At 40.9% G+C, this 14,734-nt stretch overlaps 1 protein-coding gene across 2 annotated transcripts in view; it reads left to right on the forward strand.

The window, feature by feature from the left end:
• Positions 1-14,734, forward strand: part of SI (sucrase-isomaltase) — a 427,600-nt gene that overhangs the window by 173,536 nt on the left and 239,330 nt on the right. For both annotated transcript variants that reach the window (XM_069727394.1, XM_069727395.1), the window contains one exon: positions 2,132-2,289. In XM_069727394.1, the coding sequence (XP_069583495.1) occupies positions 2,132-2,289 (158 nt within the window). The remainder of the gene's footprint in view (positions 1-2,131; positions 2,290-14,734) is intronic.

The raw sequence follows: 14,734 nt of genomic DNA on the forward strand, positions 1-14,734 counted from the left end.
GTTAATAGCCACGTGTGGATCACGATTCCGCCCGCGGCTATTGCAGACGCATGTCAGCTGTTCAGAAAAGCTGACATGTCCTGGCTATTAGGTGAGCTCACCACCGAAGCCCACATCAAAGCAGGGGATACTGACATCAGACGTACTATCCCGTCCGATGTCAGTAAGGGATTAAATTTAAATTGCAACTTTTCATATTCTTGAAAACCGTTTGGAAAAACATAACATAAATGTAATGTGTACAGTTTGTACAGAAAGTATTCACACCCTTTTAAATTTTTCACTCTTTGATTCATTGCAACCATTTGGTAAATTCAAAAAAGTTCATTTTTTTCTCATTAATGTGCACTCTGCACCCTATCTTGACTTAAAAAAAACTGAAATTTGTAATTTTTGCAAATTTCTTAAAAAATAAAAACTGAAATATCACATGGTCATAAGTAATCACACCTTTTACTCAGTATTGAGTAGAAGCACTCTTTTTAGCTAGTACAGCCATGAGTCTTCTTGGGAATAATGCACCAAGGTTTTCACATCTGGATTTGGGGATCCTCTTCTTTGCAGATCCTCTCCAGTTCCTTCTGGTTGGATGGTGAACACTAATGGACAGACATTTTCAGGTCTCTCCAGAGATGCTCAATTGAGTTTAGGTCAGGGCTATTTTAGCTGTGCACTTAGGGTCATTGTCTTGTTGGAAGGTGAACCTTCCGCCAAGTCTGAGGTCCAAAGCATTCTGTAAGAGGTTTTATTCCAGAATATCTATGTACTTGGCCACATTCCTGTTTCCTTCAATGACAATCAGTTGTCCTTTCCCTGCAGCTGAAAAACATCCCCATAGCATGATGCTGCCACCAACATGTTTTACTGTTGAGATTGAATTGGGCAGGTGATGAGCATGGCCTGGTTTTTTCCACACATAGAGCTTAGAATTATCACAAAAAAGGTCTATCTTCATCTAATCAGACCAGAGAATCTTGTTTATCATAGTCTGGGAGTCCTTCATGTGTTTTTAGCAAACTCTATGCGAGTTTTCATATGTCTGACACTGACTAGAGTCTTCTATCGGGCCACTCGGCCATAAAGGCCTGACCGGTGGAGGGCTGCAGTGATAGTTGAATTTGTGAAACTTTCTCCCATCTTGTGGTTCTTTTTTACCTCTCCCACCAAGGTTCTTCTCCCACATTGATAAGTTTGGCTAAATGGCCAGGTCTAGGCAGACTTCTGGTGGTCCAAAACTTCTTCCATTTAAGGATTATGGAGGCCACTGTGCGATTAGGGCCCTTGAGTACTGCAGAAATTCTGTTGCAACCTTGGCCAGATCTGTGCCTGCCACAATTCTGTGTTTGAGCTCCTTGGCCACTTCCTTTGACCTCGTGATTCTCATTTGGTATGACATGCACTGTGAGCTGTGAGGTCTTATATAGGCAGGTGTATGCCTTTCCAAATCAAATCCTTTCAGTTTACTTAAACACAGATGAACTCCAATGAAGGAGTAGAACCATCTCAAGGAGGATCACAAGGAAATGGACAGCATGTGACTTAAATATGAGTGTCTGAACAAAGGGTCTGAATATTTATGACCATGTGATATTTCAGTGTTTCTTTTTTGTTAAATTTACAAAACTTTCTACATTTCTGTTTTTTTCAGTCAAGATGGGGTACATTAATGTGAATTTTTTTTTACCAAATGGCTGCAATGAAACTAAGAGTGAAAAATTAAAAGTGATCTGAATACTTTCTGTACCCACTGTATACAGTAGAAAGAACAACACTCTAGATACGATACAGTTACTGTATAGAAAATGTTTTTTACACAGCCCATGAACCAGGTCCAGGTATGACCAAAACAATGACTGACATAAATATATTGGAAGTAACTATTTGCTGATTTGTAAACAAAAGTCTTCGTCAATTACATTACATGTAGAGTGCCCTGGTTTCCATTGTATAGAGTAAAAGATTCAACTAGTTATAATAAGAAACAAGAACTTGTGTTGAACAGTATTAGGCTGATTGTATATTATAGTACTGCAGATTGTTTAAACTATACTCACTATATTTTCCGATATTTCTGAAACCTTTATGTTGGTGTTTGACGGCTGAATGTCTTACTAATGTTTACTCTTCATAGATCTTTGATCCCAACCACAAAAGATATGAAGTTCCTGTACCTCTCAATACGCCAAGCCAACCAAGTAGCACTGCGATCAATCGTCTATATGATGTTGTTGTTGCTAAGAGCAGGCCATTTGGACTTCGTGTTATCCGGAAAAGCAATCTCGCTGTTATGTAAGTTAAAACTCACATCAAGCAAGATATCTATTAACTTTTACTTAATTTAATTTTAATTACATTATTTGCCTAAAGATGCACACGTCGGCTGCCTTAAGGCGGTTGCCAACTTCCAAAACTGGCTTAGGAAGTGTAACATGGTTATAAAATAATAATATGAGGTATGTTCACCAGCTCAAATGCATGCGGCTTCAATGGGAGAGCAAGGTATTGTTCCCCATTCTTTGGTCAGTGACAGTTGACTGAAATGGTCAATCAACAGGACCTTGAGTTCATCGGATACGCATCAAATGATGCCACATGATACAACAGTTTAGCAGTCTGTGTTGGAGCAAGAGGGAATAGAGCAGGTAAGCTGCATTTTAGTAGCTTATGATTATACCTGCCATTCTAAATATTTTCTTTTGGACATCAGAGAACTCCTCTTGGATTTTTCCTGTTTATAGTCAAAGGGTCAGTGAAAATATTGTGCATGTTTTATATAGATTGGTGGTTAATGTGAGCTAATGGTTATTGGGCAAAATTGGACAACATATTATATTCCTTTTCTTGCGGATATTTTAAATGAAAAGAAAATATGTTTTTTAACAAACAGATGTTGCCAATAGAGATGAGCAGATCGATCAGGGGAGGATCGAGTCTGAGTCTCTTTATCTCAATTTTGTGTTTTCATAATAATTTTATATTTTATTTGGTTTCCACTCAAAAAATGCACAGCAACATTTCCTACACTGCTAAAGCAGGTGAGAGCAGGCTGACATACTTTTTCATTGTCACGCGGGGCTACACATTGTGCCCTACAACTATGACATCTTAGGGGGATCAGTTCTTGCGCCACCCTAGATCAGTAGTTTTGCAGTGTAGCTCACTTTCTGCAGCAATCATCTTCTGACTCCAGAGTCAGTGAATATGTTTCTATGTCTAAGTCCTTATGATCAGCGGGATCCTCCTTGTCTTGCTCTCTCTCCTATAGAAGGTATACTCTTATGGTTAGCAGGCTCAACTCACTCTTGTGACACTAGTCACATCTCATGGCCAAGACATGAGTCAGACTAGTCAAGGAGTCCAAGGTCAGAAGCCAGGAGGATACGTCATTAACAGAAGGAAAAGACAAAATCATGGCCAGGTAATATTCTGAGGTCATAGTACCAGGAAGATAAGGGGCAGAGCAGAAGGGGTTGAACAGACATACTGTCAGAACAAAGTCAAAGGTCAGGTAACTAAAGATTAAGCATACAGAACTCAAGGCACAGCAAAGCACAAATCTCACAAGCTAAATGTACGTCTGGCAGAGGTCAGGTAGAAACAGCTTAGATAAGTGGCATAGCAATCACCTGGAATAATGAACACTTGGAGACAGCCGACGCCTCCCAATCACAGATTGGATAGTCGAGCTGTCAAGCAATACACTGACAGCTCAGCATGCCTCTGTATCAGATAGGATGGATGCGCTGTCAATCAAAGTACTGACAGCTTCAGCACTCTCTTGTACAGATTGGATGGCCATGCAGTCACTTAATGCTTCCCAGACAACACTAAGAGGAGGAACAGTGACATCTCTCTTGCAGAGTGTACGATTTTATGTTCAGTGGGTTTTTTTCTCTCTCTTAATTTTGGAGTGGAAACTTTTATGCTCAATGGGGTCTTCACTTTCTCTCTCTCCTGTAGAGAGTAAGCTCTTGTGGTCATCTGATTCTTCTCTTTCTTGCAGAGTGTAAAAAAACTTATAGTAAGCAGGTTCCTGTACCTCTCTCCTATAGAGTATAATCTGTTATGGTCATGTGAGTCCTCTCGCTGTCATTTTTGGCTGTCAAGTATTAGATCTTAGAGTCATCTCTTATGGTCAGTGGGATCCTCCCTTTCTCATGTGGAGTGTAAGTTCTTATTGTCAGTGGGATCCTCTCTCTTACCTGTAGAAAGTTCTTATGGTGAGCAGGGTCATCTCTTTCTCCTAGAGCATGTAAGTTTTTATGGTCGGCGGGGTTATTTCTTTCTTGTAGAGTGTAAGCTCTTATCGTCAATTGGGTCCTCTATCTCTCCAATCTGTAAAGTGTAAGCTCATATGCTCAGCTGAGTTCTCTCTCTCCTATGTCTCATGTGCATTTTATGAGCAATTCCAAGCTTTACAGTATTAAGCTTTCCACAAATTTATTCTCAATTTGTGCGGGAAAATAATGTGAAATATATTTTTTTAGGATTTTTTTTACACTTTTTAATAAGGTATGTTATACTTTTTGGTATAACATACGATATTAGTTTGCACCTAAATTAATAAGCTATGTTATAAAAACATCATATTTTTTATTTCTTGAGTTTTTTTACACTTTTGAAGAGTTTTTGGTTTACTAACATATATGATTATAGAAAACCCAGAAAAGCTAGTGTATGTGTCAGAAAAAAATGTTTCAAATATTTATAGAATTTTCTTGTATGTAAAATGTATTAAAATGTTTTAGAAACTATAAAGAAATTAGTCTAAAATTACAAAAATATTTAGAATTGAGAGTCCTCAGTGGTTGATACCTTTTAATGGCTAAATGAAAAGATGGTAACAAATTGCAAGCTTTCGAGACTACATACGTCTCTTCATCAGGCAAAGACTAAAACAAATTCTGAAGAATCACATTATTATGCACAACATAGTATAGAAAAAAAAAAAGGGAAAAAAAACATGGATAAGCCAGGTGACATGAAGCAGAATTACCATGGGTGATAAACAGTTACATCCATAAATATTGGGCCGATTCTTAGATAAGGATTGTTTTATTGTCCTGTGATTAGGGTCTCTGTTGTGATGACCCCACACGGTCTGAGGGGCAAGTTCCTTAGTTGATGTAAAAAGACATAAATCCGTGTGACACATTCATTCCTTCAGTGAGAGTGTCAAAGGTCGTCATCAGTTTATATTCCCAATATTGGCCCAATATTTATGGACGTAACTGTTTATCACCCATGGTAATTCTGCTTCATGTCACCTGGCTTATCCATGTTTTTTTTTCCCATTTTTTTTCTATACTATGTTGTGCATAAATATGTGATTCTTCAGAATTTGTTTTAGTCTTTGCCTGATGAAGAGACGTATGTAGTCTCGAAAGCTTGAAATTTGTTACCATCTTTTCAGTTAGCCATTAAAAGGTATCAACCACTGAGGACTCTCAATTCTAAAAATTTTTCTATCTACTGGCTAATACGATACCAAGATATATTTCTTTCCTGTATCTAAAAATACATACAGTATTAGCTCAACCCACAACCAATATAAGCTACCAACAGTCTCTCATTAACACACAAATTACATTTTTGGATTCTCGATGTAAGTATTTTATGCTCGAAAATTACAAAAGTATTCTGGGAGTTATTCCTTTGTTGGCTAACCAGAAAACAATATATTTGCAAGCTTTCAGAGCACAGAGTCTCCTTCTTCAGGCTTTAACTGAAACCAGTGTATGAAACACAGATGAATCTGAAAAACCTACTTATTAAACCAGCATAATTGAACAGCGACATCTTCTTTCCCCTAAATGTTGTGCTCTTGTATCAGTTATTAATGTGTAAACCCGCCTAAAGAAGGATCATCTGTGCTCTGAAAGCTTGCAAATATAGTAATTCTGGTTAGCCAATAAAGGTATCTGTCCAATAATACTTTTGTCATATTTAAGCATAAACATATTTACATTGATTTTTCTGGCTAACATGGTACCACAATGTAATTTTTTATTGTACATCATTTTTGGACTCAGCAATGTTTTAGATTAGGCTGTAAAGTTCATGTCACACTTCACAAATTATGGTACTAAATTATGGCCCCAGCTTAATTTTTAGCTGAGCAGTGACAGAGAATGAAGATGTCATTATGATCCCTGATCCCTGTCACTAGTGTAATGAAAACTGACAAGGTCTCTAAAGGTTGAAATTGGCCAAAGTGAAAAACTATTAGCAAAATAAATACATAAAAATAGAAACCTATTTTTAATTCAAATTAATTTTTAAAGCTTTGAAAGCTTGTAAACCATGATGGAATAAATTATATATTTGAAGTACTGCATTTGAGAATAAATATATTTCTTTGGATGAGAAAGTGTTTAAGTCATCATTAATAAATTACAAGTGGTTTAGGTAAATTGACAGTATTAATTTAAAACAGAGAAAATAGACTTTATATTTATACCAGGCTCAAGCTCAGAATTATATGAATGCCCAGTTAAAACATTTACACAGTATACTCTATATATTATAGCAAAGATTAAAAGGAACCTGCCATAAAATTTATGCTGCCTTAACCATGAGCAGCATTAATCACAACCAAGAGAAGGAACAGCTGCACTCAAAGAGTCCCGTATGGTTGCAAAAAAGAACTTGTATTTATTTCATGCACAAGAAATGGTCACTACTGAAACAGAAAAGTAATTGGAGTCCCATCAAGGGCTTATCCAATATATGGCATGAAGTATTATATATTGGATAAGCCCATGATGGAACTCCTGTTTTTCTCTCTCCCCATGTATTTCTACTATTTATTCTATCTACTCTTCAAGTGAGGTTTGACAAAGACCCGAGGCAGGGTCGAAACGTTACCTTATTTTCACTAATTTTCTGTTTCTGTGGTGACCATTTCTTGTACATGAAATAAACACAAGTTCTTTTTTGCAACCATACGGGACTCTGAGTGCGGCTGTTCCTTCTCTTGGTTATCGTTACTGGACTTGGTCCACGTTCAGCCTGCACCTATACTTAAGCAGAGTGCGCATCTTTTATCCTATAGTTCCAGCATTAATCACAGTCTGGGTTTGCAATTGCAGCAAGGAATGTTTTTTTCATTAGGTTTTGTTCTGACAGTGAGTTTTTGGTGAGTTTTTTGACACTATACATTTTTTATATGCAAGAAATGCATCATCATAGCATCATAAAATCACAGATTGTTAAAGTTGGAAGGGACCCCAAGGGTCACCGTATTCAGGATTCACTAAACCATCTCAGACAGATGTCTATCCAGCCTCTATTTGAAGTCTTCCATTGAATGAGAACTCAATGCCTCTCATGGCAGCCTGTTCCACTCACTGTCAAAAACGTTTTTTTTAATATCTAATCTGTATCTTCTACCTTTCAGTTTCATTCCATTGCTTCTCGTGATTCAATGTGCAAATGAGAATAAGGATGATCCCTCTACACTGTGACATCCCTTCAGATATTTGTAGACAGCTATTAAAGGGACACTGTCACCTGAATTCGGAGGGAACAATCTTCAGCCATAGGGGCGGGGTTTTCGAGTGTTTGATCCACCCTTTCCTTACCCGCTGGCTGCATGCTGGCTGCAATATTGGATTGAAGTTCATTCTCTGTCCCCCATAGTACACGCCTGCGCAAGGCAATCTTGCCTTGTGCAGGCATGTACTACGGAGGACAGAGAATGAACTTCAAACCAATATTGCGGCCAGCATGCAGCCAGCGGGTAAGGAAAGGGTGAATCAAACACCCAAAAACCCCGCCCCTATGGCAGAAGATTGTTCCCTCCAAATTCAGGTGACAGTGTCCCTTTAAGTCTAATCTTAGCCTTCTTTTTTGCAAGCTAAACATTCCAAGATCTTTTAACCTTTCTTCGTAGGACATACTTTGCGGTCTGCTTACCATCCTGGTATCGCTTCTCTGAACTTGCTCCAGTTTTTCAATGTCTTGTTTAACATGTGGTTCCCCAAACTGTACACATTATTCCAGATGAGGCCTGACCAAGGAGGAGAAAAGGGGAATAATTGTTTCATGTGATCTAGACTCTATGCTTCTCTTAATAAATCCTGTACTGGTACTATGTTTGACTTTTTGCTGCTGCATCACACTGTTGACTCATGTGCAGTCTGTAATCTGTTAGTATAACGAAGTCTTCTTCACATGGGCTGTTGCTTAGTTCTATTCCTCCCATTCTATAGATTTAAATTTTGTTTTTCTTGCCCAGATGTAGATTCTTGCATTTCTCGCTGTTAAATACCATTCTATTAGTCAATGCCCATTGCTCAAGCTTATTTAGATACTTCTGATTCCTTTCTCTGCTCCAGTTTTAGCTATCCCTCCTAGCGTTGCATTGTCTGTAAATTTGATTATTTACCTTCAGTTCCCATACCATTTATAAAAAATGTTGAACAGAACAGGTGGTCCTCCGAGTATTTTTTAGTGCTCGAAAATTTAGTTTTCATCGCCTCAGCTGAATGATTTACAGCTTTTAGCCAGCATATGTACATGTTGGGGTGTCCTGGTTGCTAGGGAATCCCCACATGTAATCAAGCAGGCTAGTAGCTGTAAATCATCCAGCGCGGGGGAAAAAAACCTAAATCTCCGAGCACTAAAAAATACTCGGAGGACACCCGAGCATGCTTGGGAAATCTCGAGTAACGAGTATATTCGCTCATCACTAGTACCGAATAACGAATCCAATGCAAGTTTATAGGAAAGACGAATATTTTTCTGCTGGACCCAGCAAACAGGTCTGGAGGCCTGATAGAAAAGCTGAAATGGATGGGAAAGTGCTAAAACTAAATGGCAACAGCATGGAGAAGATGCCTGCATGCCTTTCTGACTCACATATGGTTTCTAGGAATAATGTTGTCAGACTATTGCACTGGTTTTACGGATTTTTAAGAAGACCTACCAAACCAAACCTAATTTTTTTTAAAGTGAAAAACAGTAAGAAACATTTTTCCTTCATATTTACATGTATTAAACGCAAAATTAAAAATGAAAAAAAAAATATTATACCTCCCCTTTAGCATATGGTCACATGGAGCATTTTGACTTTAGTTTTACCTTTTACATTTGTGAGGGGTCTTACTCTTACATTTGGGAGGTTCCTCTCTCATTCAAAATTGTTAGCTAGATAATGGAATACGTATTCTCTATTACTTTACATTGCCAGCTAAAACATGCCCATATGAATTTTGAATTTGCCCTCACCACCACCATGTCCACCGCCATGTCTTTATGCGGCTTCCGCTTCATGTTTTCAGAGGGCCAGCAGGTGGCATGCAACCTGAGTTTTGTGAGCTCCAAAGTTCATTTTGGCAACCAGATCCTAATGGAGCCACTGTCATAGCGGGTTGAGCCGCTGCAAGGTGAATATAATACTGGAGTTGGGGGAGCTGTATACTCAATGTCAGTAAATTGTATTCTACCATTCACCAAAAGCATTATAATTAAATTCTGAACACAGTGTATGCAAGCGAGGGCCTGTATTGTGGTCAGTCTTTCAGACCTGAAACCCATGTCAGGACATGTACTCAGCCTGATACTGTGCAAAGGGTCACTGCTGCCTTTCCAGGTTCTGCTTTTGCAGCCTGCACTGGTCAGCGGTGTGCAGGCTTTTCTGGGACTAAGTCCTGCTTTGCACACATTGAGCATGCCCACGGGAGGACCTCTCATTGGAGGTCGGGGGTCACACACTCAGGCCCTGTAGCAGCTCCTATTGGACCATTTGGAAGGTCCTTGTCTGCTACAGCTACAAAAAGGTTCACACGGCCATACAGCCATGCGCTAGTATCAAACCAAAGTCTATGAGCTCAGCGCCAGTGTGGTCATGTCTGGATGTGGTTAGGGTTTGGCTGAAATAAGCCCCTAGAATGCCGGCACCTCCGGTGAGGAGTTTGTATGTGTGTATTCAGGGCCTTGGCTGAAATAAGCCGCTAGAATACCAGCACCTCCGGCAAGGAGTTGTTTGCTTGTTACTCTGACTGCATGACCACAGTTTTGCTCTGTTTTGTAGTCACACAACTGCTAGATAAAGATACGCTATTTATTTAACCAATATAGTTTTTTTGTTTATGTTATATTGTCTTTATGACATATGCCAACAGTAGACTCACAGAAATTACTGGTATATAATGACATTTGTGTAGCTCAGCAAGTTTTGTGCCAGTCACACAACTTTTAGATAAATATTAGCTATTTGTTGTGAATTCTGTGGCTGAATTCACTCCTGTGGTCACAAGTGGTACCGCAGCTTCTGAGCTTCCTCCCTCAGGTGTTCTGGTAAGCTCGTTAACTGCTTCATTACTTAACTCCGCCTGATGCTGCTATCCTTGCTCCTTGTCAATGTTTCAGTGTTGGATCTGAGCTTCTCCTGATTGTTCCTGTGACCTGCTGCTCTGTATAGCTAAGTGCCTTTTGCTTTTTTGTTGCTTTTTTTCTGTCCAGCTTGTCTTTTGTTTTGCTGGAAGCTCTGAGACGCAAAGGGTGTACCGCCGTGCCGTTAGTTCGGCACGGTGGGTTTTTTTTTGCCCCCTTTGCGTGGTTTTGCTTTAGGGTTTTTTGTAGACTGCAAAGTTCGCTTTACTGTCCTCGCTCTGTCCTAGAATATCGGGCCCCACTTTGCTGAATCTATTTCATCCCTACGTTTTGTCTTTTCATCTTACTCACAGTCATTATATGTGGGGGGCTGCCTTTTCCTTTGGGGAATTTCTCTGGGGCAAGTCAGGCCTATTTTTCTATCTTCAGGCTAGCTAGTTTCTTAGGCTGTGCCGAGTTGCCTAGGTAGTTGTTAGGCGCAATCCACAGCCGCTTTTAGTTGTGTTTAGGATAGGATCAGGTGTGCAGTCTACAGAGTTTCCACGTCTCAGAGCTCGTTCTTGTATTTTTGGGTATTTGTCAGATCACTGTGTGCGCTCTGATCGCTAAGCACACTGTGTTTCTGGATTGCCTTCATAACACCTGTCATTAGCAAACATAACAGTACAAGGAGCCCAAACTAATGATTCTCAATAGAGGGAAAGAAAAAGTTCTGACATCATTTTTTTTTTTTTTTTCTGCTCTGTGTTCACTTTTTTTTTTCCCCTAGACATTTGGGTGATTCTGGACACAGGTGTGGACATGGATATTCAGGGTCTGTGCTCTTCAATGGATAATCTCGTTATAAATGTACAAAAAATTCAAGATACTATTGATCAGAAATCTATGTTAGAACCAAGAATTCCTATTCCTGATTTGTTTTTTGGAGATAGAACTAAGTTTCTAAGTTTCAAAAATAATTGTAAGCTATTTCTGGCCTTGAAACCTCATTCTTCTGGTAATCCTATTCAACAGGTTTTGATTATTATTTCTTTTTTGCGCGGCGACCCTTAAGACTGGGCATTTTCTCTTGCGCCAGGAGACCCTGCATTGAGTAGTGTCGATGCGTTTTTCCTGGTGCTCGGATTGCTGTACGATGAGCCTAATTCAGTGGATCAGGCTGAGAAAAATTTGCTGGCTTTGTGCCAGGGTCAGGATGATATAGAAGTATATTGTCAGAAATTTAGGAAATGGTCAGTACTCACTCAGTGGAATGAATCTGCGCTGGCAGCTTTGTTCAGAAAGGGTCTCTCTGAGGCTCTTAAGGATGTCATGGTGGGATTTCCTATGCCTGCTGGTTTGAATGAGTCTTTGTCTTTGGCCATTCAGATCGGTCGACGCTTGCGCGAACGTAAATCTGTGCACCATTTGGCGGTACTGCCTGAGGTTAAACCTGAGCCTATGCAGTGCGATAGGACTATGACTAGAGTTGAACGGCAGGAATACAGACGTCTGAATGGTCTGTGTTTCTACTGTGGTGATTCCACTCATGCTATTTCTGATTGTCCTAAGCGCACTAAGCGGTCCGCTAGGTCTGCCGTCATTGGTACTGTACAGTCCAAATTCCTTCTGTCCATTACCTTGATATGCTCTTTGTCGTCGTTTTCTGTCATGGCGTTTGTGGATTCGGGCGCTGCCCTGAATCTGATGGATTTGGATTATGCTAAACGTTGTGGGTTTTTCTTGGAGCCTTTGCGGTGTCCTATTCCATTGAGAGGAATTGATGCTACACCTTTGGCCAAGAATAAACCTCAATACTGGGCCCAGCTGACCATGTGCATGGCTCCTGCACATCAGGAAGTTATTCGCTTTCTGGTGTTGCATAATCTGCATGATGTGGTCGTGTTGGGGTTGCCATGGCTACAAACCCATAATCCAGTATTGGATTGGAATTCCATGTCGGTATCCAGCTGGGGTTGTCAGGGGGTACATGGTAATGTTCCATTTTTGTCGATTTCGTCATCCACCCCTTCTGAGGTCCCAGAGTTCTTGTCTGATTATCAGGATGTATTTGAAGAGCCCAAGTCCGATGCTCTACCTCCGCATAGGGATTGTGATTGTGCTATCAATTTGATTCCTGGTAGTAAATTCCCTAAAGGTCGATTATTTAATTTATCCGTGCCCGAACACGCCGCTATGCGCAGTTATGTGAAGGAATCCCTGGAGAAGGGACATATTCGCCCATCGTCATCACCACTGGGAGCAGGGTTCTTCTTTGTAGCCAAGAAGGATGGTTCGCTGAGACCGTGTATTGATTACCGCCTTCTTAATAAGATCACTGTTAAATTTCAGTATCCCTTGCCATTGTTATCTGACTTGTTTGCTCGGATTAAGGGGGCTAGTTGGTTCACTAAGATAGATCTTCGTGGTGCGTATAATCTGGTGAGAATCAGGCAAGGAGATGAATGGAAAACTGCATTCAATACGCCCGAGGGTCATTTTGAGTATCTAGTGATGCCGTTCGGACTTGCCAATGCTCCATCTGTGTTTCAGTCTTTTATGCATGACATCTTCCGTGAGTATCTGGATAAATTCCTGATTGTTTACTTGGATGACATTTTGATCTTCTCAGATGATTGGGAGTCTCATGTGAAGCAGGTCAGAATGGTTTTTCAGGTCCTGCGTGCTAACTCTTTGTTTGTGAAGGGATCAAAGTGTCTCTTCGGTGTGCAGAAAGTTTCATTTTTAGGGTTCATCTTTACCCCTTCTACTATCGAGATGGATCCAGTTAAGGTCCAAGCCATCCAGGATTGGATTCAGCCGACATCTCTGAAAAGTCTGCAAAAGTTCCTGGGCTTTGCTAATTTTTATCGTCGCTTCATCTGTAATTTTTCTAGCATTGCCAAACCATTGACCGATTTGACCAAGAAGGGTGCTGATTTGGTTAATTGGTCTTCTGCTGCTGTGGAAGCTTTTCAGGAGTTGAAGCATCGTTTTTGTTCTGCCCCTGTGTTGTGTCAGCCAGATGTTTCTCTTCCGTTCCAGGTCGAGGTTGATGCTTCTGAGATTGGAGCAGGGGCGGTTTTGTCACAGAGAGGTTCTGATTGCTCAGTGATGAAACCATGTGCTTTCTTTTCCAGGAAGTTTTCGCCCGCTGAGCGTAATTATGATGTGGGCAATCGAGAGTTGCTGGCCATGAAGTGGGCATTCGAGGAGTGGCGTCATTGGCTTGAAGGAGCTAAGCATCGCGTGGTGGTATTGACTGATCATAAGAACTTGACTTATCTCGAGTCTGCCAAGCGCTTGAATCCTAGACAGGCCCGTTGGTCGTTATTTTTTGCCCGCTTCGACTTTGTGATTTCGTACCTTCCGGGCTCTAAAAATGTGAAGGCGGATGCTCTGTCTAGGAGTTTTGTGCCCGACTCTCCGGGTTTATCTGAGCCAGCGGGTATCCTCAAGGAAGGAGTCATTGTGTCTGCCATCTCCCCTGATTTGCGGCGAGTGCTGCAAAAATTTCAGGCGAATAAACCTGATCGTTGTCCAGCAGAGAAACTGTTCGTCCCTGATAGGTGGACTAATAAACTTATCTCTGAACTTCATTGTTTGGTGTTGGCTGGTCATCCTGGAATCTTTGGTACCAGAGAGTTAGTGGCTAGATCCTTCTGGTGGCCATCTCTGTCACGGGATGTACGTACTTTTGTGCAGTCCTGTGGGATTTGTGCTAGGGCTAAGCCCTGCTGTTCTCGTGCCAGTGGGTTGCTTTTGCCCTTGCCGGTCCCAAAGAGGCCTTGGACACATATTTCGATGGATTTCATTTCTGACCTTCCCGTTTCTCAAAAGATGTCAGTCATTTGGGTGGTCTGTGATCGCTTTTCTAAAATGGTCCATCTGGTGCCCTTGGCTAAATTGCCTTCCTCCTCTGATTTGGTACCTTTGTTCTTTCAGCATGTGGTTCGGTTGCATGGCATTCCTGAGAATATTGTTTCTGACAGAGGTTCCCAGTTTGTTTCAAGGTTTTGGCGAGCCTTTTGTGGTAGGATGGGCATTGACCTATCCTTTTCCTCGGCTTTCCATCCTCAGACTAATGGCCAGACCGAACGAACCAATCAGACCTTGGAAACATATCTGAGATGTTTTGTTTCTGCAGACCAGGATGATTGGGTGTCCTTTTTGCCGTTGGCTGAGTTCGCCCTTAATAATCGGGCCAGCTCGGCTACCTTGGTTTCTCCATTTTTTTGCAATTCTGGGTTTCATCCTCGTTTCTCTTCAGGACAGGTTGAGTCTTCGGACTGTCCTGGTGTGGATTCTGTGGTGGATAGGTTGCAGCAGATCTGGACTCAGGTAGTGGACAATTTGATCTTGTCCCAGGAGAAAGCTCAACTTTTCGCTAATCGCAGACGCCGTGTGGGTCCCCGAC

The sequence above is a fragment of the Ranitomeya imitator genome, chromosome 5, assembly GCF_032444005.1.
Source record: "Ranitomeya imitator isolate aRanImi1 chromosome 5, aRanImi1.pri, whole genome shotgun sequence".
Classification (NCBI taxonomy): domain Eukaryota; kingdom Metazoa; phylum Chordata; class Amphibia; order Anura; family Dendrobatidae; genus Ranitomeya; species Ranitomeya imitator.